General features: G+C 35.8%; 1 protein-coding gene across 11 annotated transcripts in view; it reads left to right on the forward strand.

Annotated features, from left to right (window-relative positions):
- The window catches only part of Tcf12 (transcription factor 12), a 384470-nt gene that overhangs the window by 22389 nt on the left and 336833 nt on the right, over positions 1-25248 (forward strand). Inside the window, exon 4 of one of the 11 annotated variants that reach the window (XM_087199160.1) lies at positions 18777-18818. The exons of the other annotated variants lie outside the window; for them this stretch is intronic. Coding sequence (XP_087055286.1) covers positions 18777-18818 — 42 coding nt within the window. The remainder of the gene's footprint in view (positions 1-18776; positions 18819-25248) is intronic. 11 annotated transcript variants of the gene reach the window in all.

Here is a 25248-nt window from a genome sequence, read left to right on the forward strand (position 1 = left end):
AGTTTTATTCAGTAATTTATTTCAAGTACATAGAACATTGTTACATACAGACGTTTAATAATTTCATTAGATGAAAATGTTAGATGTAAAACCCAGTCTGCGTAAAGAAAGAAAGATTTGAATCTCAGTCATCTGATTTAAAAGCGCTTTTTGGGGCAAGGATGGTTCAACGGCTTTCTTATCATATCCACGTAGCTGATTGTCAAGCATTTCTTGGCAAAGAAAACAAAATAAGGCTAGCTTTTGAAAAACATGTATAAAAGAATTGAGCTATACAAGTGTCATGTAACAAACATTTATTGAACATGTACTTTGTGCCAGGCTCTATGCTTGGTGTCTGGAATATAAAGGTGACATGGACATGGTCCTTTTGGAAGAGATTAGTTTGTTAGGGAAGAAGTCACATGAAAAGATAAGTAACAGCACAATCTGGAAGAATGCTTTAAAACAACTGCTTAAAATATAATGGGGCTACAGGCAGTTATGTATGTCCAGAGAATTAGAACATTCTTCGCCAGTGTGCTAGGTGAAGGCATGGTGAGTAGGGAAGACAGGAAAAGGGAAAGGCTCTCGATTTAATTCACACTAGGTCTGTGCTGGTTAGTACAATAGTCATTAGCAACATGTGGCTATTGAAATTTTTAGCAGCTATTTATGATAATTAGCACATATTTAAAGGAAAAGTGTCACATTAATCACGATGAAAATATACATCATTCTGAAAATTTTTTATGCCCATTTATTAATCCTTTCTTGTCATGCCCACCCCCACTGCCAGGTAACTACTGACCTGCTTTTGGTCACTGTATAGTAGTGCATTTTCCAGAGTTAAAAGAAATTACACAGAATGTACTCTTTTTTTCTGGCTATTACAGCATAAATATATTGAGAGTCATTTGTGTATCAATAGTTTATTCTTTTTAAAATATATGATGATATATTTATCATTTTTCCTGTTAATGGATACTTGTACCGTTTCCATTTTGTCAGTAATACAAATAAAGCTATTGTAACTATTCTTATACAAGTCTTTGTGTGGACATTCATATGGTGGATACATTATTAGCTTTAGAATATATGAGAGTTTCAGTTCCTTTGTATCTTTGCTGACACTTGGTGTGGTGTGCAGTGATATCTTTTAACTTACATTTTCTTAATTACAAAGATGTTGAGTATCTTTTCATTTGTTTATTTGCCATCTTTGTTTGATAAAATATCTTCACATCTGTTGTCCATTTAAAAAATAACATTGTTTTATTTTCTTCACTTCTGAGATTACTTTATATAGTCTGGGCTCTAGTCTTTTATGAGATATGTGAAATGCATATATTTTCTCCTACTTTGTGGATTGACTTCTCAGTATTTTTGGAGATCTGAAGTTTTTACTTTTTTTTTTTTTTTTTTTGGTGCTGGGGATCGAACTGGGATCCTTCCGCTTGCAAGGCAGGCGGCGGAACCACTGAGCTAAATCCCCAGCCCAGTTTTTGAAGTTTTTACTTTTGATGAGGTTCAGTTAGTCAGAATATTTTTTTATACATTATGCTTTTGGTGTCTAAGAAATCTTCCTCTAATAAGCTGTCACAAAAATTGTATTTTTAATTCTAGAACTTTAAAAATTGGATTTTACAGATAGGTTGATTATTCATTTTGAGTTTTTTTTTTTATATGATGTGATGTATGGATTTAAGTTCCTTTTTTGTGTATGATATTCCATTATTGTATCATCATTTGTTAAAAATATGACTCTCAGAGTAATATTCCTTTGCATGCATTATTCCTTTGCATATTTGTAAAAACTTTCATATGGATATGACAGAATTGATACCTTATTAATATTGAGTTTAATGAACAAGTACATGGCATATTTTTACATTTAAAAAATTTTAGCAGTTTTTACTACACAGGTACAGTATGTAATGTGTTGGATTTATCTTTATTTTATACCTTTTGATGCTATTTTATACATTATTTTTAAAAAATCAATTTCTCATTGTTCTTGTATGAAATACAGTTGAGTTTTTGAATGTTGATAAATACTGAACAAACTTGTTAAACTCACTTATTAATTCATACTTTTTATTGATGTCATTCCATAGATTAATCTACATAGATAATCATGCAGTCTATGGATAAAGACAGTTACTATCTTCCAAGCCAGGCTGGATGATTTTTAGTTATTATTTTCCTTTCCTGATTGTATAGTCAAGGAACTATATCTCAGTTTTAAATTGTGCTGGTGGGAGCAGATACCTCTTTTCTTTTATAGGCTTTTAGTACTGCAATTTACCCTTAGGGTACTGCTTTAGTGGCATCTCAGAAATGTTAGCATGTTGAGATTTCATTTAGTTAAAGATATTTTCTAATTTTCTTTTGATTGTTTTTGTATTTGTGGATTATTTAGATGCATTATTCAGATTCAGAATAATTGAGGGGATAATTTATTCGAGAGATATTTCTGTTACTGATGGCTGGTTTAATTGAATTGTGGTATGGTGAGAGAACATAACATTGTATGAATAGAGTCATGTGACATGTATTGAACTTTGTAGCATGGAATATGGTTTGCCTTCACAAATATTCTCCAGGAACTTGTGTCTTCTGTGGTTTAGTGGAACATTTTCAGAGTATCAATTAAGTCATTTTAGTTTGTACTATTAATCTTAAGTCTTTTATATTCCTTTTAATTTTCTGTCATGGAGATGTCATTTATTAAATGAGGGGAATTGAAATCTGAGTAGAATTCAAACTTTCTGTTTATCCTTACAGTTTGTTTTCACGTATTTTGAAGCTGTGTTTACATATTTTGAAACTGTTCTCTTCAGAGTGTTAATATTGGGTCTTATTGTGTCCTTTTGATCAGCTGACTCTTGTTATTATAAAATGGTCTCATATCTGATAATAATTCTTTGTTCAGAAATCTACTTTTATGTTCTATTTTCCACTTATCTTCATGTACCTTAAGTTACACTATGTTATTTCAAGATAATGTCTTTGTTGAGATGCATTTTACTTTTATGCCAGAAATAAACCTGAGACCAAATCAGTATTCTAGGTAGGGCATCCTTAATTAAAAAATTTTTTTTTGAAATCCAAAATGCTTCACAATCGGAAACTTTATGAATACTGATGTGGTACACTTTTTTTGGATTAGGAATACTGAACTATTAAAGCCTATGTATGTATTCTAAAATCGCAAAACTGAAATCTGAAACACTTCTGGTTGCAAGCAGTTTGGATAAGGGGTACTTAACCTGTATTTTTGTTTAGCCAGTCATTTTTAAAAGAAGTTTAAATAAGTAAAAGTCCTTCATCTATTAATATAGTTACTATTCTCATTGCTCTTCATTTCTTTTTGTAGGTGCATGTTTTACTCTGGCATCGTTTTGCTTGTGGTTGAAAGACTTTAACCTTTCCTCTGCAGTTCTTGCTGGTAGTGAATTCCTGCCAGCTTTTGCATGCCTGAAAACTTACTTTGTCTTCAGTTTTAATAATTTTTTTGTTGAATATAGAATTCTAGGTTTTTCTTTCAGTATATTAAAATTTTCTTGCATATCTTAACTGTTTACATTATTTCCAGTGGGAAATCTAATTATAGTTTTATTTTTGTTCCTCTATATAATGCGTGTCTTTTCTGTGATAGCTTTTAAGATTTAGAAAAAATGCTACTGGCTTTGATCAATTTGGTTGTGTTTCTTGGTGTAGGGATGTTTTCATTTTTTTTTCCTTGGTATTTGCTTAACTACTTGGATGTTTGAGTGCTATGGCTTGAAAATTTGTCACTTCCAAAACGCATGTTGAAATTTCATTGTCATTGTGACAATAACAGAAGTTGAATTTTAAGAGTTGCTTAGGTCATGAAGCTCTGTCCTTTCGAGTGGACTAGAACCATTATTGCATGAGTAGGTTTCTCCCCTCTGCTTGGTGACCCTCACTTCCCCTTCCACTGCGTGACACCTTCCCCTGTGTTATCATGCAGCACAAAGGCCCATGGTAGATTTGTTAGACTTCCAGCCTCTGTTTCTGTTTGTTATAAATTAGTCTTTGGTATTCTGCTGCAGCAGTGTGTTAATAGTTTTCATCACATTTTGAACACTTTTGGAAATTATTCCTCCAAATAACTTATTTTGGCCCACCACCTCAGAAACTTCATTTGTATCGATGGAAGAACCTTTGAAATTGTGCCACAGCTGACTTCATTTTGTAACATTCTCTTTTGTTGTTGTATTTCTCTGATGATATTGGGGAGAAAAAAATGAATTCAGTTTTTCCTCCTATACTCTTTGAACACACTTTTAAAAAATATTATTTAGAAACATTATTAACATTTCATTTCTTATTGATGTTATTGCTGTATAACACAATTCACATCAATATTGTCATCATCTATTATATAAACAGTTGTGATAGTTTCTTATTTTTTTGTTTTTAATAAATTTTATTTTACTTTATCCCATTCCCCCCTCAAGCCCCTTCCCCTTCCTATGTATAGAAGGTTTGTTCCTGTTTTTTCCTTCTATTTTCACTTTTTTTCTTGTTCCTTCCTTCCTTTCTCCCTCCCTCTTCCCTTGTTCCCCTTCCGATTTGAATACTTTCTTCCCATTTCCCAACATCCATTATACATTTCAGTCCTTATTTCCACTTTTGGTTTCTCACATCAGAGAAACAATGTGATATTTAAACATGTGTGTCCCATTTATTTCACTTAAGAGTATGGTCTCAGGCTCCATCCATTTAGCTATAAATGTCTGAAGCTCATCCTTCTTTATGGCAGGGTAGTAGTACTCCATTGTATAAAAACCCACATCTTCTTTATCCACTTGTCAGTTGATGGGCATTTGGGCTGTTTCCGAGATTTAGCTATTACAAACTGTGCTGCTATAAACATGGATGTGCATATATTGCTGTGGCATGATGCTTTTAATTCTTTTGGGAAAATACCAAGAAGAGATATAGCTGGGTCCAGTGGAACCTCTAGTTTTAGTTTCTTGAGAAATCTCCACACTGATTTCCACAGTGGTTGCACCAGTCTACACTCCCCACAACAGTGGAGAAGGGCTCCTTTTTTCCCCACAGCCCCTCCAGCATTTGTTATTGGTTGATTTCTTGATAGCCATTCTTTCTGGAGTGAGATGGAATCTCATTGTTGTTTTAATTTGCATTTCATGAATGACCAGTGATGTTGAACATTTTTTCATATATTCAATTGCTGTTTCTACTTCTTCATCTGAGAGGTATCTTTTTTATTTCAGATGCCCAATTTTGCATTGGGTCTTTAAACTTGGGGGGTGGTCTGATTTTTTTTGAGATCTTTATATATTCTAGATAATAGTCCTTTATCTGGATAGCTGGTAAAAATTTTTTTCCCCACTCTGTGGGTTGTCTCTTCTCTTTGTTGTTGTTTGTTTCTCCTGCGGTGCAAAAGCTTTTAATGAGATGAGGTCCCAGGTGTTGATTCTTTGTAGTATTTCCCGTGTGGTCTAGGTTTTATTCACAAAGTCTTTACTCCTATGTCCTCAAGCGTTCTACCTATTCCCTCTTCCAGCAGATTTGGTGTTTCTGTTTAATATCTAGATGTTTAATACATTTCGATTTTAGGTTAGTGCGTAGTGAAAGATATGGGTCTAGTTTCAGTCTTCGGCATGTGGAAAGCCAGGTTTTGCAGCACCATTTATTAAAGAGGCTTTCTTCCAGTGGAGGTGTTTGGCTCCTTTGTGAAAGATAAGGTGGTTGAGTATGTGTGAAGTTGTTTCTGCATCCTCAAGTCTGTTCCATCGATCCTCAGGTCTGTTCTTTTGCCAGTACCATGCTGTTTTTATCATCATAGCTTTGTAGTAAAATTTAAAAGTCAGGAATTGTGGTACGCCCTGTCTTTCCTCTGTTGCCCAGAATTGCCTCTGCTATTCTAGGTCTCTTCTGATACCAGATGAATTTCAGAATTTTTTATTTTTTTTCTAATTCTTTGAGATATGCTGTTGGGATTGCATTGAATCTGTATAACAATTTTGGAAGTATGACCATTTTCACTATCTTGGTGCTTCCCATCCAAGAGCAAGGGATATCTTTCCATTTTCTGCTATCTTCTTCAATCTCCCTTTTCAGTGTACTATAATTTTCAATGCAGAGGTCTTTTACTTCTTTTGTTAGATTCATTCCTAGGTATTTCTTTTTATTCAGTGCTATTGTGAAAGGGGTTATTTCTCTAATTTCTCTCTCCATGAGTTTGTTATTCGTGTACAGGAAGGCTAATGACTTTTGATTGTAGACTTTGTATCCAGCTATACCACTGAATTTGGTTATCAAATCTGAAAGTATTTTGGTGGAGTTTTTGGGGTCTTCTCTGTAGAGTGTCATGTCATTCACAAATAATGATAATTTAACTTTTCTTCCTTTCCTATCCTTATTCCTTTCTCTTGTATATTTTCTCTGGCTAATATTTCCAGAACTACATTGAATAAGAGTGGTGACAGTGGACATCCTTGTCTTGTTCCTGATTTTAGATTGAAAGCTTTGGGTTTTTCTCCATTTGCTATAATGCTGTTGGTTTGACATAATTGGCTTTTATCACATTGAGATAAAGACCATCTATTTCAATTTTCTGTAGGTTGTTTTTTTTTATTGTGAATGGGTGTTTGACAAATGCCTTTTCTGCATCTATTTAAAGGATCATATAGCTTTTGTCCTTGGCTCTGTTAATACAGTGTATTACATTTATTGATTTGTGTATTTTGAACTATCCCTGCATCCCTGGAATGAATCCTACTTGGTCATGGTGTATAACCTTCTTGATGATTTACTGTATTATTTATCAGTATCATATTGAGGATTTTTGCATCTATGTTCATTAGGGAGTTTGGCCTGTTAATTTTCCTTTGTGATTGGATCATTCTCTGGTTTTGAAATCATGGTAATGCTTTTTTCCAGGAATGAATTTGGAAGTATTGGTTCCTTTTCAATTTCATTAAACAGTTTGAGAGTAGCGGCATTAGGTCTTCTCTGAAATTCTTGTACAATTCAGCAGTGAATCCATCAAGACCAGTGCTTTTCTTTGTTTATAGTTTTGTAATTACATATTCAATTTCATTGGCTGATATTGGTTTACTTAGAATTTTATATCTTCTTGATTCAGTTTTGGCAATTAATATGTATCTAGGAATCTGTCCATTTCTTATGTATTTTCCATCTTTTAGGTATTGATGATCTTTTGGATTTCTCCATGATCTATGATTTCACCCTTTTCATTCCTAATTCCATGGATTTGAATCCTTTCTTTCCTCTTTTTGATAAGATTGGTGAAGGGTTTGCCAGTTTTATTTAATCTTTCAAAGAACCAACTCTTAGATTCATTTATTCTTTGTATTGTTTTCTTAGTCTCCATTGCATTAATTTTTGCTCTGATTTTTATAATTTCTTCCCTTGTGTGAACTTTAGGCTTGTCTTGCTCTTCTTTTTCTAGAAGCTTGAGTTTCAACATTAGGTTGTTTATTGGAGCCCGCTCTGTTTTCCTGATACGGGAATTGACCATTACAAATTTCCCTTGTAGGCCTGCTTTCATTGTGTCCCATACAGTCTGTTATGTTACATTGTCATTATCATTTAAGTGTAGAAATTGTCTGATTTCTTCTTTAATTTCCTCTGTGACCCATTGGTTGTTCAGGAGGGTGTTTTTAAATTTCCATGTGTTTATGGAGTTCTTGTGGGCTTTTTTGCCGTTGATTTCCAGTTTCATTGCACTATGGTCTGATAATACGCATGGGATTATTTTAATTCATTAGCATTTACTGAAGCATGTTCTGTGAGCTAGAATATGGTCTGTATAGGAGAAAGTCCCATGTGCAGCTGAGAAGAGTGTGTATTCTCATGTTTTGGAACAGTTTGTGGACATCTATGTCCATTTGTTCAAAAGTTTGGTTCAATTCTAATATTTCATTATTGATTTTTTTGTCTAGTTGATCTGTCTGTTTGTGACAGGTGGGATAATAAGGTCCCCCATTAGTGCTTATATGAATTTTCATGTCTGATAATATCTGTTTTATATAGTTGGGTGCACTGCTGTTTGGTGTGTATATATTTATGATTGTTATCTCTTCCTCTTGTATTGTTACCTTTACCAGGTTGTTGTGACCTTCTTTGTCTCTCTTAATCAGCCTTGGCTTTAAATCTACTTGGTCTGCAAATAGAATACTACTGCTTCTTTCCAGGTTCCCATAGCATGGAATATTGTTTTCCATCCCTTTCAATCAGTGAATTTGTTTTTGAATTTGTGTTTCTTGTATGCAGCATATTGTTGGATCTTGCCTCTTGATCCATTCTGCCAGTCTGTTTCTTTTGATTGGTGAATGGAGACCATTAACATTGATGGTTATAAATGATATGTATTGTCTCATCTCTGTCATGTTATTTTCCTGCTGTTGGCTTCGTCTTTCCTTTTCTGTTTAATTTCTTACCTTGTGTGGTAGATTCATTCTGTTGGGGTTCATGGAGTTGTAACCTTATTATCTCTTTCTAGAATATCCTTCAGAACACTTTTGAGTGCTGGTTTGGTGGTATAAATTTCTTCAGGTATTCTTTGTCATGGAAATATCTTATTCATCAATTTTAAAGGATACTTTTGGAGTGTGTTTTCCTTTAGGGCTTGAAATACTTCATCCCAAGGTCTGCTTGATTTGGAAGTTTGTGTTGAGAAATCTGCTGTAATTCAGATGGGCCTTCCTTTAAAGGTGATTTGTTTATTTTCTCTTTAACAGCTTTTAATATTCTGTCCTTGCTTTGAATTTCTGGAATCTTAACTGTTATATGCTTGAGGAAGATTCTTTTTGATCATGGCTAATTGGAGTCCTGTGTGCCTCACTTATCTGTATGTCAAATTCTTTTTCCCTATTTGGGAAGTTTTCTGCCATTACTTCTGAGAACAAGTTTTTTTGTATGTCATTTGTGCTATCTCCTGCTTTTTCATTGACTCCAGCAATCTTTTGTTATCCTTCTTTGCATCATCTAGCAGCTGCTGACTAGATTTTTCATGGTCCCTTGCTCTTTTTAAGAAATCTCTGTTTTCATGATCACTGAGTGCAATATTGTCTTCTATATCTGATATTCTGTCCTCACATTGGCTCATTCAGCTGTGTGTACCTTCAGTGGAGTTTTTAATCTCTTGCATATCCGTTTGAATCTGTTTCATGGATTCCATTTCTTTCCTGTGCTGGGCATCCATGGTTGCTATCATGTTTCTGAGCTTCTCTTATTTTTTTATCTTATCTTTCATTCTGGTCACCATCTGTGTAGTTATCTGGGAAATTATTTCTGCTTTGAATTTTTCTAGAGCCTCATTCATTTGCTTCACTATTTCTGCTGTTACCACTTCAGAGAGGTGGGTTCAGATTGTCCACTTGATTTCCCCCGGGGTTTACCTTTGGTGAGCTGAAAGTCTGTGGGGGTTGCATCTTATTTAAGTATCTTCTCCTTTTCTTTTTTTTTTTTTTTTTAAAGTTTTATTCCCAAGTTGATGCTGGTAGATTGCTTATGGCAAGCAGCTTTATTGCTAGTATTCAGAACCCTTAGGAAACGACCACTTCTCATGTGTGTCTTTCAGGTGTAGCTTGCTTTCGGGTTTTCTGTTTCAGGATCCTACCTCTTCAATTTTGTTGGGGATGAGAAGTTTCTGTCTATTTGGCCCAGCTGCCAGTTCTTTGGCACTGGCATATAATTAAAAAAAATTTTTTTTGGACCCTTAGGCAATCTCAATGCTGATATACCAGGAGGATCAACTGATTAGCACAGTTGTGTCACCTTGGCTAAAGTAGTACAATCAACAATAACAATAGCATCAAATACAGCCTAGAAAATGACAAATTTTATCCCTTAATATGGCTTTTTTACCCATAGGGGAGAAGATTTAAAAGGGTTTAGGGGGCAAAAAACAAATAGAAGAGGAGGAAGAGATCAGAAGTATGGCTGGAGGACAAATTTTAGAAAACTGGTGAAGAGGACAGGTGGGAAAGAGAAAAGAAAAAAATGGAAACAAGAACAAAACAGAACAACAACAAAAAACTAGAAACTGTGTTCAGACAATGAAGAAAACAGTAAACAAAACAAGTAGAATGGAGGAAAAAGAAAAAAAAGAAAAAAAATCTCAAAACTGTCCAATTCATGGTTTTTCTGCTGTCACTGTTAGGCAGTGTGAGTAAACAGAGTCTAGAGCCAAATTGATTAATCCCAGCAAGGTAGCTGCAGCTTCATGGTAGGGTAGTGGATAATCCCAGCCAGCCTGCCCTTTCAGTTCCTCTGAAGTTCATACTGGTTTTTGACTGTGAGGCTGGAACTGGATTCCTTGAGCCCACAACAGTCTGTGTGTCTCTTGCCAGCTTGAACTCCACTTCTTAACCTCCTGCTAACTTGAACTCAGCACCTGCACTGAGACACTGGGAGCCACTAGATGAAGTCTGCCCACAGGTGTTCTGAATTCAGAGCTTAGTTGGCCCCTCTCCAAGATGGCTGCCAGCCAGTCTCCCTCTCTTGGTGAGGTCTGAACCCGGATAACTCACCAGCCACTGCAGTCCAGTTCATCCACTGCTCTGTTCCATGGGTGTGTTTCTCTGTGTAGGCCTCTGGGGTCGTCAGTAGTCACTGTGCATCTGCAGGTTTGGGCTTCCGTTCCCTTGTGGAGAGTCTGAGCTCTGGGAGAGAGCACTGCTTGTTAACCTCCCTCCTCTTCATTAAAGTCTCTCTCATCACTCTTTCTGCAGACTTCAGTTCTTGCCTTAGATCCTTCCTGGGTCCTGGGGAACTGCTTCATTCCTTCTTCTCCTCCTTGCACTACTATGTTCCAGTGTCAGGACACCAAATCTCAGAGAATCTCTTTCTCTGCTGCTCACCACTCAGCCATCTTCCCAGGAGTCCCCTGAACACACTCTTTAATATCAGATGTGTGTGGGTTTTTCTTTACAAATCAAACAAGCAGTCAGTTCTGTAGCAGACACTCTGCATGTCCTCTAATTAATTCAGTTCTGATGCTGGCTACCTGGAGATGGTATCAGAGCACAAGAGTTAGGGGTCCAAGTCCCACAAAGCTGCCCTCTACTTCCAGTGTCCATCACTGGCCCCAGGTTGCTTTACCTGAGATCTGGAATGACCAGATATAAGTTAGGGTTCCCATGACCCCTTTCTAGTTCCACTTTATTGTAGTGAGTCTCAGAGAATTCAGAAAATGTCACCAGTTTACTTTAAAGGATATTGCAAAGGGTACAGATGAAAAGATGGATAGGGCAAGGCATGTAGGAAGGAGTACAAAGCTTCTGTGCTCTCTGTGCTGTGCTGCCCTCCAGCATCTTCTGTGTTTAGCTGTCTAGAAGTTTATCTGAACTTAATCTTTGTTGGTTTCTTTGGAGGCTTCATTAGAGAAGCATGATTGGTTAATGCATTCCTGCTGGCTTGACTTGTAGCACTGGTAGTACAAGTGGTACACTCATGCATGTACTACTCGTGGCTCCAGCCATCCAGCAAAAAGACCTACAGATTACAGCCCCATCACGCACGTGTTGAATCATTGACCACTGGTGATCAATTTAACCTTTAGCCTCCTCTGTCTTCCAGGGAGATTGACTAGTCCTCACTGTTAGCCTTCTCATTAACATATAAAAAGAGATCACTTTGAAGATTGCAGTCAGCAGAGCATCACACTAATTTTGTTATAAAGGGCATAAACATCCACGTTTATTCTTTAGAATATTTCTTTTGATTTATCAATTTTAATTTTATGAGTTTTATTATATTAAACAATGAGTACTTAACAGGAAAAAACCCACAAAAATAAAATATTGCCTTTTTAATATTTATTAAGTGCTTAGAAAAAAAAAATTTTAACATCGACTGCTTTTTGGTGTACAAAGTCTAAAAAAGAAAATCAAATAAATTCCTATATAAACTACAATGAAAATAACAATAGCACTCTACACAAAATATCTTTTCTTCAATTATCACATCTAAGGTATTCTTCACACATGACAGCAGCATGTTTCATATACATGTATCACTTAGACTGATAGCACATGTGTTTTGCTTTCCTGAACTTTTTGTAGGTCATATTTGACATCTTGCTGGTCTCACTGTTTTGTCAGGAGGTTCTTATTATATTATACAATGCTTAGTTAACAGAAACATAAAATATCAATAAAATAAGGTATAAAATTCTTAATATGTATTGTGTGTTTGGAATAAACATCAACATTTTCACATGAGCTGTGTACTTGTTTACAAAACCTAAAAGATTACATCACAAATAAAAACCTATGTGAACTACAATGTAAACACAAACAAGTCTATCACAGAAAGAATCTTTGCTTCAGTTGTCACATCCATGGCAGTCTTCACACATGACAGCCGCATGTTGCATGCACACATGTTGCTTATACTGACAGGACATGTGCTTAGCTTTCCTTTCCTCTGTGGCAGGTCCATTCTTGTCACCTCTTCTCTTCCTGTTTTGTCAGGAGCTTCCTAGTATATTGTACAGCATGCATTTAGCAGGAAAATAAGATATCAATAAAATAAAATATCAAATATGCAATGATTGCTTAGAATAGTTATCAACATTTTCATATCAGCTGTTTACTTGTTTACAAAACCTAAGAGTTAACATCAGAAATGAAAACCTATGTGAACTACAATGAAAATACCAATAGAAGTCCACAACAAAAATAATCTTTATTTCTGTTGTCACACCCAAGGTAGTCTTCACACATGAAAACTGCATATTCTGTGTACAAGTATTGCATACACTAATAGCACATACGTTTTATTTTCTTGTCAGGCACTGTTGACATCTTTTTGGTTTTCCTGTTGTTTTAGTAGTAGGTCTTTGGGATGCTGTGCCTGTGTGTTCACCTGTCAGCTCACCAGCGTGCTCCACAATTTTTTTTGCATAGTTCTCTGGGCAGCAACATTTTGTTTTTCCTCTTCTGTGAATGATCTCTTGTGTGTTCCAGTCCCAATCCTCTTAAGAAAATTTTTCCTTGGTATTTTGCACTTGTTGTTTTCTTTGTAAAATGTCAAACTTTATGTCACACATGTGACATAAAGTAAAGTAAAATACAACCATTAGCCAACACTTTATGTTTCCACTGACAATCATAGTTGCTGCGTGACTCATCAACAACATCTACTCCACCTTTTGTTTTGTTGTAGAAAATTTCCATCTCAGGCTTCCATTTTGTCCAATATAAATATTTCCATCATGCTGCAATGTTGACATCAGCAGTACCAGTTTGTTTTTCTTTGCCATGTATGAGGGCAATGTAAATCTTTCTGAAATCCAAAGATTGTATTATACAATTTTTTGTTTTGATTGCAACGTTTTATTTGGAATTTCTGCTTTGTTCTTATGTACAGTTTCTGCGGTGGTCAGCTTGTGCTCTGTTACCAGATGTGACATCAGTTGGAAACTGGTAAACCAATTGTCGAATGTCAAATTAAGATTAGTTTGAGAGATGGGAGCAACAAGTCTGTTTACAACATCATTTGGTTTATTACTATATGACTAAGGACCTGATGGCTGAGTTCCAGAATAAATTTCTGAATTGAAAGCTTAATAAGTCTTTGCATCTACAGGGGGATAAATTTTTATACTATATTTTGACCCATCACTTCCATAAGTCTTATATTCCTGTGATTGCCATGAGAAATCCTTACTAAGTGTAGCAGACCTATGAATGCTTTCAGTTCAGCTAGTCAGGTGTCATAATAAATACATTTTTTGAATATGGCTATTGGTGCATAGAGAACGATTTACTTGTATTTCAGCCTTTGTGTATTTGACAGCATCTTGTAGCATTTTGTTGCTGCAATTTCCAACGTTGAATGGCAGGGCTGGCATCCTGTCCAATACGTTTCACTCCTGCTAAGACCCTCGCTATATTTTCAGACCTAGTTCTAACATTGGACTATTTCATTTGGTTGTGTGACCGTTTTGCAACATTTCACCTAGTTAAATATGTAGTCATATTGATGTTTTCTTCATCATCTGAATCTATGAGGTCGGCATTCCCTGTGTCTGTATCAATTGATTCTTGCTCCATTTCACTGTCATAGGAACTTTGGCTCACATGGCCAACGTCAGTCATCATCATCATCGTCGTCATCGTCATTATTATCATCCACTCACATCATTCTTCTGTTATGAAAACATGTATGTTTTACCATAATGGATCATTTTCATCCATGCATGAGTAATCTGATAATTCACTTTTGACCTCAAAAACTTGCAAATATGTTTATTCGTGCTCCATTGGGCTACTTTTGTCAGAAAAATCAAAAGAAAACTTTTTTTAAAAAACAAATCTTAGAGTAGAGTGTGTATATTATACCCTGTGTGATGCTCAGGTAAATATATGCAAAACCTGTTAAAGGGAGCATAATGTGGGTGCAAATCCCGGTTTGACACTTTTGCACATGTACACACACCTTGCCGTTCGTCATACCAAGTAGGTAAATACAAAGAGATCGCTTCCTGTATCCATCAGGAAAAGGTACTGAAACACACAGCCAGCTACTGTTACACTAAAGCACAACTTTACAGTAGAAAAATAAGTGGTGGGTTTTTGAAACTCAGTGTTATGCTCTCTGAGCTCAGTGTTACGCTCTCAGGGGCCATCTGAAAACTGGGCAGAAGACAATGTTAATTCACAATGCCACAGTTTCATATTGGTTGGTTTCTTTTCCCGTGTGTTCAAGTTTACTAGCGTTTCTTTCTACAGCATGTAAGTTGTCATTAATCTTGTCTTGTATACTTTCCCCACTAAACGTTGTGGCATTCGTCTCTACATGCTTGATTTGTCTTTATATATCTTGTATCTCTAAACTTTTTTTTTGGTACCGGGGATCAAACTCGGGACCTTGTGCTTGCGAGGCAGATGGCAGAACCACTGAGCTAAATCCCCAGCCCTTCTCTAAACTTTTTTTTTTTTTTTTGATACTGGGGATCGAACTCAGGACCTTGTGCTTGTGAGGCAGGTGGCGGAACCACTGAGCTAAATCTCTGGTCCCTTCCTCTAAACTTTTTGAACATGTGAAGTCTGTAACTGATTTAATGTCCTTGCCTGTTAATCCTTATATCTGTGTCAGTTCTGATTGAATTTAGTTGATTACCTTTCCTCCTATAGTTTGTACTTTGTGTGCCTGGTTGTTTTTTTGATTTCAGAAATTTTGAATTTTTATCTTGCTGAATACTGTATATATTATATTACTAGAAATAGTCTAGAGCTTTGTTCTAGGGAGTAGTTAAGTTACTTTGAAAATACTTGATCCTTTCTTGTCTTGTTTTTAAGGATTTGTTGGGTGTCTCGAGCAATGCTCATTCTAAGGTTCAGTATTCATACTGCTGAGGGAACCTGTTGTGTATAGTCTCTCACTGCCCCAGAAATCATTAAGTTTTTTAATCTGGCTGCAGGAACAGGCACTTATTAGTGGCCTTATGTGAGTACTTGACATGATTATCTTGCCTTTTATCTTTTATTTGGGTATTTTTTCAGGGGCGCTCTATCACTGAGCTATTCCCAGTGGGGGCCCCCCAAATTATTTTTTATTTTGAGACTGAATCTGTTTTTTAGGTTGCCCTGATGGGACCCCAACTTGTGATCCTCCTGTCTCAGCCTTCCTCACTGCTGGGATTATAAGCATGCACCACCACTCCCAGCTCTTTTGTCTTTTTTTTCTTTTGAATTGTTTTATCTTTTCTTACCTTTTACTTTTCAGGGTTATTGTTTCTTTAACTTTAGGTAGTTTCTTTGCGTGCATGTATTTATCAGGGTTCAAGGGTTCATGCTCTGCAGAAGCATGCTTATTTTTTTGTTTTTGTACCAGGGATTGAACTCAGGACCTTGTGCTTACGAGGCAAGCCCTGGAACCACTGAGCTAAATCCCCGGCCCCAGAAGAAGTATGCTTATTTTAATGTTCTCTGTCCTGCTCTGTGAGGTCCATGTCATGTTTTCCCCCCCAGTGAGTCCATGAGTCTCCATTACCCTTTCACTTCCTCACCTTAAAACTAACCTTGGGCATTTGTAGGGGTCATCTGATTTGTTTCTTTTCCCCCAGAGATAGATAACTGTCCTTTGTTGCCTATTTTTTAGTGTCTGATAAATTATTACTTAATTTTTTATGTTATACACGTTGTCTTCACATGAGAGTATAAATGCAGTCTCTATGACTCTTTTCTGGAAGCAGAAGTTGTAGATATTTACATTAAATTAGTTGAAAAAAACACAACTAGTTCCTCATTTGATCTAGCCTCATTTCAAGTGTTTAATATACACATGTATCTAGTGGTTACTGTACTGAAGAGTACAAACACTGAATATTTCCCGTCATTGTTGGATTGTGGTGAATTAGACCATATGTTATATAATAGTGTTCTCATAATAAAGGTTCATATAAAAATTGCAAGTAGGCTTATGTTGTTCTTAATTTATGCAAAGTCAAGTTTTTAAATTTTGAGGTGGTTTATATTTTGTGAATTATGAAATCACGAATGAATTTCAACTTCAGAGCTCTTTTTGGTGGTGGTGGTGGTGATTTCCAGGGATTGAACGCAGTGCCTTACACATGCTGAGCTTGCACTGTATTCCTGAAGTACACCCCAGTGCCCCAGCCCCTTCCATGGTCTTTGTATTGTGCTGTCTCCATGGAGCAGGTGAGAAATCTCTGTATCCTTGGGTCAGTTCTTATTTTGAATTTTTATTTTGTTTCTGGTGTCAAGTAGAGTATTTGAACAATAGTATTTGAGGCTCTTTAACTCAGTGATGCAGTCTACTTTATTTCTTGAAATATCACTGGTCTGACATGGTACTTGGCACACAGTAGGTGCTTAAATATTGTTGATTAAAAAAATATTGAGCACTGACTGTGAACCTGATATTCTCTTTGGGATATGTGGAAGAAAGATTAATTTCTATTGCTATCCTAATGGACTGTGAGTATCCATTGTTTTCATGGAGAGTCTACAATGTCTTGATAGTACAGTGAATCTGTATCCAAGAAACTTAATGTGGATTTTCAGTCATTCTCCCAACTGAGATGTTGAATGGCACACCTGAGCTGCCTTATAACGCTGAGTTAAATACTGTCCCCCTTAAAATACTGTCCACTACAGAATAATGTCCGAGGAACCAGACGTGGTGCATGCCTGTTGTCCGAGGACTTAGGCTCAAGCAGGAGGATCATTGTGTGTTTGAGGCCAGCCTAGGCTACATAGTGAGTTCAAGGCCATCCTGAATTACAGAGCAAGACTCTGTCTCAAAAAACAAAACAAGGGCTGGGGATGTGGCTCAGCGGCGCTGTGCCTGCCTAGCAAGTGCAAGGTCCTGAGTTGGATCCCTGGTACTGGAAAGAAAACAACACAAAGCAAAACAAAACAACAAAAAACAAAGTCTCTGATAGTTTGATGGAAACTATTAAAGAGCTGAAAATGTTAGTTAACCACTCAGGGTTAATGAAAAATTGAAGCGAGAATCCAAGTTACTATAGCAGAAACACCTTCTACACTAATGAGTGAAAGTCTAATCCATTGTAAATTGTCTTAGTTACTTTTCTTTTTGCTGGGACAAAATACTTGACACCCACAAGTTAAAGGAGGAAAGTTTTATTTTGGTTTGGTTTGTAGAGCTTTCAGTCCATACTTGGATGACTGTAAGGCAGGGCAGCATGGCAGAAGGCATCACAAAGAAGAAACAGTCTATGGCAGAGTAGGCAAGAGGCAGCAAAGCAGCAGCCTTCTGGATTTTTATCCTATCCAGGCTATATGTCTATGAGTTATTGCGACCCACACCCAGGGCGGGGCCTTCCCATTATCCATACTTAGAAGAACTGTACTAAACCAATCAGTGGACTGATCCAATTATCACACACTCTTAATCCATATTCACACTCCTTAGGTCCAACCACTTCTGAAAAGCCCCACATATGAATGTATGAGGGTTTAGCGGCATACCTAGATACAGGTAATATCATAAGTTGAGAAATTGGGAACAGTTTAATCGATTTTTAGGTTTCTTATTTTGACCTGTTTAATTAAGAACAAACTTCATATTCAAGTGTCAAATGCTTATTTTGTTAAAATGATTAGTTTTATGTTTACCATTTAATAAAATTTATCATACCTTTGTAATAGTACAAGCAAAATCTTCCAAGTATTAGATTAGAAGTTGTTTACAGGCATTTGTTCAAATTAGCTTTGGTTTTAAAAAAATTAGGGAGGTTATTGTTCAATATTTTGCTATTACATAAATATCCTGAAAAATAAAAATAAATAGCTGCTGTAAAATTTAATTTTTTTAAAGTAGTGATTTTATTAATAACTATTGTAGAATATGACTTAATTTGACTCATTTTTGTGGTAAAGTTTTATTTTCTCAAATAACTTTAAAAGTATTGCAAAATATGTAGAGCAGAATTTTGGCTTGTAGAAGTTTGCTTTGATATTTAGGTATTTTGATAGCTGTATCCAAAATAACTTTTGTTAACCAAAATCTGTTTTATAGTATCTCATCCTGATTCTTGGAGATAGAAACCCTTTTCATTTACTATCAGATTTTAAAATTAATATTTGGATTCTCAGCCTTCGGGTATTGGTTTAAAAAATTGAGAAAAAAAGCACGTCCTGTGTACTAGGTATGGTCCTAAGTGTTTTGAGGATAATAAATGTATATTGAATATGGTTAGTATAGTTCATGTATCTAATAGAAAAAAGAAAATGGTATACTAACAGTTGCAATAGAAATATATTCCCTTTCAGATTTTCGTAGATATCTGAGAAAAAATACTGAAGAAACAATAAGTAAGTGAATGGACTTGTTTCCTTCTCTTGTGTATCCAATGTTATTTTTTTAATTTCAGTTTTTATTAGTACACGTTTGCAATATATAATGATTATATTTTTCATGGGGAGTTGATATTGTACATAACACATCTTAATTCTATTTATGTCCCCTAATCTGCCCCCCTCCTCTATTCATCTCTTGGTTCTCTTCCTGTTTGCAAAAGATCTATTTCCTTGTTTTCTAGTATCTGTTTTCTTTTTTAAATTTATTTATATGTTGGGTTTCTCATGTGAGAGAAACTGTGTGATATTTAAGCTTGTATGTTTGATTTATTTTACTTAACCTTATGGTCTGAAGGTGCATCCATTTGCCTACAAATAACTCAGATTTATCCTTCTGTAGCAGAGTAGTATTTTGGTATGTATAATTACCATATTGCCTTTTTCCATTTATCTTTTGATAGACATATAGGTCCCTACAAGATTATGAGTTATGCTGCTATAAACATTGGTGTGCATGTATCACTGTACTATGATGTCTTTAGCTCTTTAGGGAAGATACCTAGAAGTGAATAGTTGGGTCATATAGAATTATTTTTAGTTTTTTGAGCAATCTCATACTGATTTTCATAGTGATTGTACTACTTTACATTCCCACCAACAATATAGGACCCCTTTCACCTCCCACAGCCTTCCCCACAGCCTCACCAGCATTTGTGATTATTTGATTTCTTGATGATGGCCATTCTTTCTGAACTAGGGTGGAATTTCAGTGTTCTTTTAATTTGCATTTCTCTAATGGCCAGAGATGATGTACTTTTTTTGTGTATTATTGGTTGTTTGGACTTCTAAGTGTCTGTTCACTTTAGTTGCTCATTTTTGGGGGTGGATCTTTTATTTTGGGGGTCTTAAAACTTGCCAGAGTACACATTTTATGATTACATTTGTGTATCAACAATCTCAAAATCTTCTATTCCAATGTCCAGCACAATGCAGTCAAGCAAATTTTGTTGAGTGTATATTAATATGTGGGGAACGATTACTTGTGAAAATTACTCCTTCTGAGGTTTTGTATCAGTAATGCAATCTCAAATAGCTACCATTCCATCATATTTCAGACTGCAGGCTGTTACCTAGTAGTTGATTGATAAAATGCATTTGTGGTTCTCACTCAGTGTAATAAAAACATACAGAGTAGAACAGAAGCTATGAGAATGTGTCACATGTTGGAGAATTGTTTTTTATAACATTTTGTTCTATAAACATATGTGTATACTAGATAGTGACATGAAGGGTTTTTAATGGTAGTGTGGGGAAAAAAATTTGAAATGCACTGTAGTTAATTTTAGTTGCTTTTAAAGTGCCAGTTTTTCTTTACTGATTTTTAAGGTGTGGGAATGATTGAATTTGCATGTATGATGTGTGATAGGTTTGTTTGTTGATAATGCTGGTTTGTAAAATGCAGTTTGATGTGGTTTGAACATCAGTCCAGATTTTCTTGTGTTAGATAACAGGTTTATTACAACTCTTTTTTGTTCTATTAGCCTTCAGTCTTTGGAGTCATTGACCTTTAATTCTTATTGGACATATTCTTTCAAAGAGAGAAGGTAGTATACTGGCAGTGGAGGCAGTTAACGCTTACATCCATGTTAAGGAAAAGAGTTCAGAAACCTGAAGAGACTACAATGTAATTATATGAAAGTAAAACAAAATAAGAGAACAACAACAAATCCTGAAACAACAACTCAAACCATCACAACCTAGATATTTATGAGAAAATGCTTATAGTCAATGGTATAACCTACATGGGCCTCAGATTTGCCATTGAAAGAGGAGACTTACTGATTTCTCAGTTTGCTTTTTGATACAGTATGGACTTTTGAGATACTTTTATGTCTTTTTCACTTGTCAAATTCTGTCAAATATTTGGAATAATAATGTGAACAGCTTCACCTTCAGGGATTGAGTTCTATGGGTACCCCTAACAAAGTGAAAATTAACTGTGTTATGTGTACATTTAAATGACTTTACACAAGCCAGGATCTATTTGACAAAGTTTCTATAGAAGAATTAAATTGAAATGCTCATAATTTGTATATAATTATATATTGGCAAAATATCTGAGAACTCTCCTTTAAAGGCAATGATTTTGTGAAGTAGATTTTATTTTTAATGGTCTGTTAAGGCTGTCTTTTCCTCTATCCTCTGAAATTAAAATGAAAATCAATTTTAAAAGATAATTCAGTATTTAAATATTTTTACATTAGCTTTTATTTTCTTTGAACACATATAGGTCTTAAAATGAAATTATATTCAGAATCTTAGGTCATTGTGTTTACTGTTTTATATTGCTTGATTTTTGTGTCAATTGTGCTTTCTCCTGATTTTTCATGGACTCCTATCAGTCGTATGTTATTCTTCTTTGCATCGTCTAGCAGTTATATTGATTTCTCGTGATCCCTTACTATTTTTTAAGAAATCTCTATTTTCATGATCTCTAACCGCGATTCTTTCTTCTATATGTGATATTCTATCTTCAGATTCCCTTAATCTGCTGTGGATACTTTCAGTGGAGTTTTTGATCTCCTGAATATCTGTTTGAATCTGTTTCATGGATTCCATTTCTTATGTTGTGCGATCATGGTTTCCATTTCTTTCTTATGCTGGGTATTCATGGCTTCCAGCATGTTTCTGAGCTCATCTATTTTTTTTATCTGTTTCTGTTTTAGATCCTCTAATCATGTCTTTCACTGCTCACCATCTCTGTAGATATCTGGGAGATTATTTCTGCTTTGAATTTTCCTAGAGCCTCATCTGTTTTGTTACTTTCTGTGCTATCAGTTCAGCGTATCCAGGTGGTTGGTTATGGGACTTTTCTATCTCATTTCCCCCCAGGATTTACCCTTGGTAGGGTGGAAGTCTGAGTTTGTGCCTTGCTTAAATGTCTTCTCATTTTTGTTTTTGGTACCATCCTTGGTTTAAGTCCTGGGTTGATAGTTTGAAATTGCTTATTGTAGGTATCTTTGTTGCTTGTAATTAGAACCCTTATGAAATGATTGCATCTCAGAGGTGTCTTCCAGATATAGCTGGTCTTTAAGTTTTGAGTCTCTAATGACTCTAAGGCTATCTCATTTTCCTTATACTAGGAAGGTTCATTGACTAGATCAATAACCACACCTTAGCCCAAGTGATACAATCAGCAACACCATTGCATCAAGTACATCTTTGACAATGACATTTTGTGGTAGTTACTAATCTGTCACCTTTAGCTGTGTGAATTAAATCAAGATCAAGGATCAACCCAACATATAGTGAATAAACTCTTCAATATAATAACTTTACCCTTTGGGATGGGGAGTTAGAAGGGGTTGGGGAGGGAGGGACAGATGGGAAGAAGGATAGGGGAAGGTTAGTGGTGTGGCCAGAGGACACAGGTGAGAAGGAAAAAGAGAATAAAAAGAAAATAAAGAAGAACTCTGAATGAGGACCAAAACAGGGACAAAAAGGGAGGATGAACAAGTGGGAGAGCAAGAGAGTGAGTGTAAGAGAGAGAGAAAGGAAAGAAAAAAGAAAGAAGAAAAGAAAAAAAAAAGGAGAGAAAAACAAATATTTGCAAACGGGAAAAAAAATTAAAGATAAGAGGAGCAAAGGAAAAGAAAAGAAAAAAAAACAAACTAATAATACTAATTTGGGGAATAAAAAAATAACAGTGAAGATGGAGGACCTCTTTCAGGGTATGTCTCTGCTGTCACAATAGACAGCGTGGGTAGCAGTGTGCAGTTATAAGTCAGTGAGTCTCAGCAAGCTAGCTGCAGACCCATGAGATTCAGGCAGATTTCTGGCTGCAAGTCCCAAGTTGAGCTCCCTGTCCTCCTGTAGGGTTGAACTCTGCAAAATTGTATTGCAGGTTCCAGCTGTCCTTCCCCTGAAGATAGTCCCAGTCCTGATGAGAGGTGAAGATGACTGCAACTTCCCCAGTACAGTGGTCTGGTGGTCCGGTGTGCTCTGCGTCTTTGTAGTGTGGAACCAGGTGGCTGTACAGAGAGGCCAGAGGAGCGGTGGCGGGGTGTGTGTGTGTGTGTGTGTGTGTCCAGTGAATTGCTGCCAGGGTGCGGGCTGATTCAGCGTATTCCAAGTGACTCGCGACCTTGGTACAGTGTCCACAGATCTGCCTGTCTGCAGTGAGCTCTTGATTTTTGGATTTTATTATCATGGTATTTGCTATTAACTTGAGGACTATGGAGCATGTAGAATACACAGCACACTTAATTTGAGAATAGGAGGAAGTATAAAGTTGAATGTAGTTAAAAATAACATTTGGAGATCAGAAATAATTTACATCTGGCAACATACCCCTGAATTGTGTGTTTTTGTATTTGTACCACTTATTTGCACATATATTCTTTATAAAAATTTACAGAATATACTGTAGAAATAGTTTTAGAGCCTCTGCATTTTCTTTCCAAGGAAATCTTTAATTCTAGGCAGAATTTAGCTTTGTTGGTTTTAATTGGGGTGTTAAATTGTTAGGGTGTTAAATCTTTCCAGTGAAAATAAAAGGTAGGGAATGTTTGTAGTCAAGGTGCCAAGCTTGTGTGGTTTTTATTTTTAGGAAGAGTGTTTTGAGATAGCTGAAAAGGGAGATATCTTTGATCAAATCTGAGTTGTTCTCAGTGTTTTATTTCATTGGCGTTCATCCTTTAGAACATCTGCTTTGTAATATATGAAGGGAGCTTCCCACTCCACAACCTTCCCTTACTTGTTCTAGGTTTTGCTGTTTATTTTAAAATAATTGTAGTTTTCTATGAACTGTCAAATATAATTTGATACTTTGTATTATAGCAAGTAACAGTTGATATGGTGTGGCAGGTAAAACCCATGCCTCAAGGAAGAATCAGTTTGGGCAATGTTCATGTATATATGTAGGGCGCCGCTCACTTGGTTCCTGGAGAACAGGAGATTGCTATGGCAACATAGTTTCTTTGAAGAAATCTTGGCAGACTGGGTCTTTTGAAGTACTGAATGTGTTGATAGGAAAGGATCCAGACAGCAATAACCATACAACTATAGGCCAGCAGTCAAGAAAAATAAGCATTTAGTTTTCAACTTTAAACGAAGGACAAATATATTTGAGTTTCCCCTTCAATTCTAATCTTTCCTAAAAACAAATATTTACACGATATTTTCCTTTGCTGTATATTGTTGCAAGAGCAAGTTTCTGAGCATGTGCTGGGTAATGTTTTGGTTGGCCTAATGTTGAACTTTGTGTAAAATTGTGGTATAATGCATTTTGATATTAATGGCTTTTGATATTAAAAGAATACATAAAAATCATTACAGAATACTCAGTTCGGAATTTGGTATTGTTTAAAAACTAGTGACAAACAAAAATATATTCCCAGACTCCATGGAAGATATTTATCCTGCAGTACTAACACTTTTAATCTCTCTCCTTCACTCTGAATCCCAGCCTTCATTATGGTTTTGCTCTGTGGCTTCTCATGTCTGTCTCTGGGCTGTTACTCAAGTGTACCTTGTGCCTAGCATGCCTTCTTATTTTTCTGCCTCTTTAAACACTTTTCAGGTTTAACCTTTGATATTACGTGTTCCTGACTCCTACAACATTTGGGGATGTTTTCCTTCTCAAACTCTTGATTACAGTCATTTAGACCTTAGTAGGATTTTGCACATATGTGTTGTGTGTTGGGCTTGATTCCTTACAGATCAGCCTTTTCTGGTCAGGAGTTATATTCCTTAAAATAAAGGACTAGACACATGGCTAGTACTTAGTAAAAATAGTTGATTATTGGTTTCAACTTTAAATGTTTTAATGATTAAAAATCATGTTCGAAAGCCTGGTGTGGTGGTGCACACCTATAATCTAGCACTTGGGAGGCTGAGGCAGGAGGTTTGCTACGAGTTTGAGGCCAGCCTTGGCTACATAGAGAGTTCAAGGTCAGCCTAAACTATACAGTGAGACCCTGTTTCAAAAAACAAAAACAAATAAAAATCATGTTTGAATAATTGACTATTTAGGTTTTAAATATATAGGTAGTCTCCATCAACAGTATACCAAGTTGAGTGAACAGTACTCTTCATACTTGATCCCAGGGGCAATAATATTTTGTGTAGAATTTCATCCAAACTGTGATTCTTTGTCTAAACTGAAGAACAGTATCTAGAAAATAATTTAGGTTTTGGTTTTTGAATCTTCCCCATAATGACATATAACTAGTGTCATTCTGGATGCATAGGGCAGAAGTCCAGTCATTACACACAGTGGATGACACAGGACACTGGTTTCTGTACTGTATTCACTTTCCTCATATTGGATTAGCTCATTTGAATTTTTCCATATGTTAAATTTATTGTTCTATTCTTTTTTCTTTTTAAAAAATTTATGAAGAATAAAAATTTCTTACAGTCTTAGAGGCTGGAAGTTGAAGAT

The sequence above is a fragment of the Heterocephalus glaber genome, unplaced genomic scaffold (assembly GCF_053883595.1).
Source record: "Heterocephalus glaber isolate CG9 unplaced genomic scaffold, H.glaber_assembly_v1.0 deba00001689, whole genome shotgun sequence".
NCBI lineage: Eukaryota > Metazoa > Chordata > Mammalia > Rodentia > Bathyergidae > Heterocephalus > Heterocephalus glaber.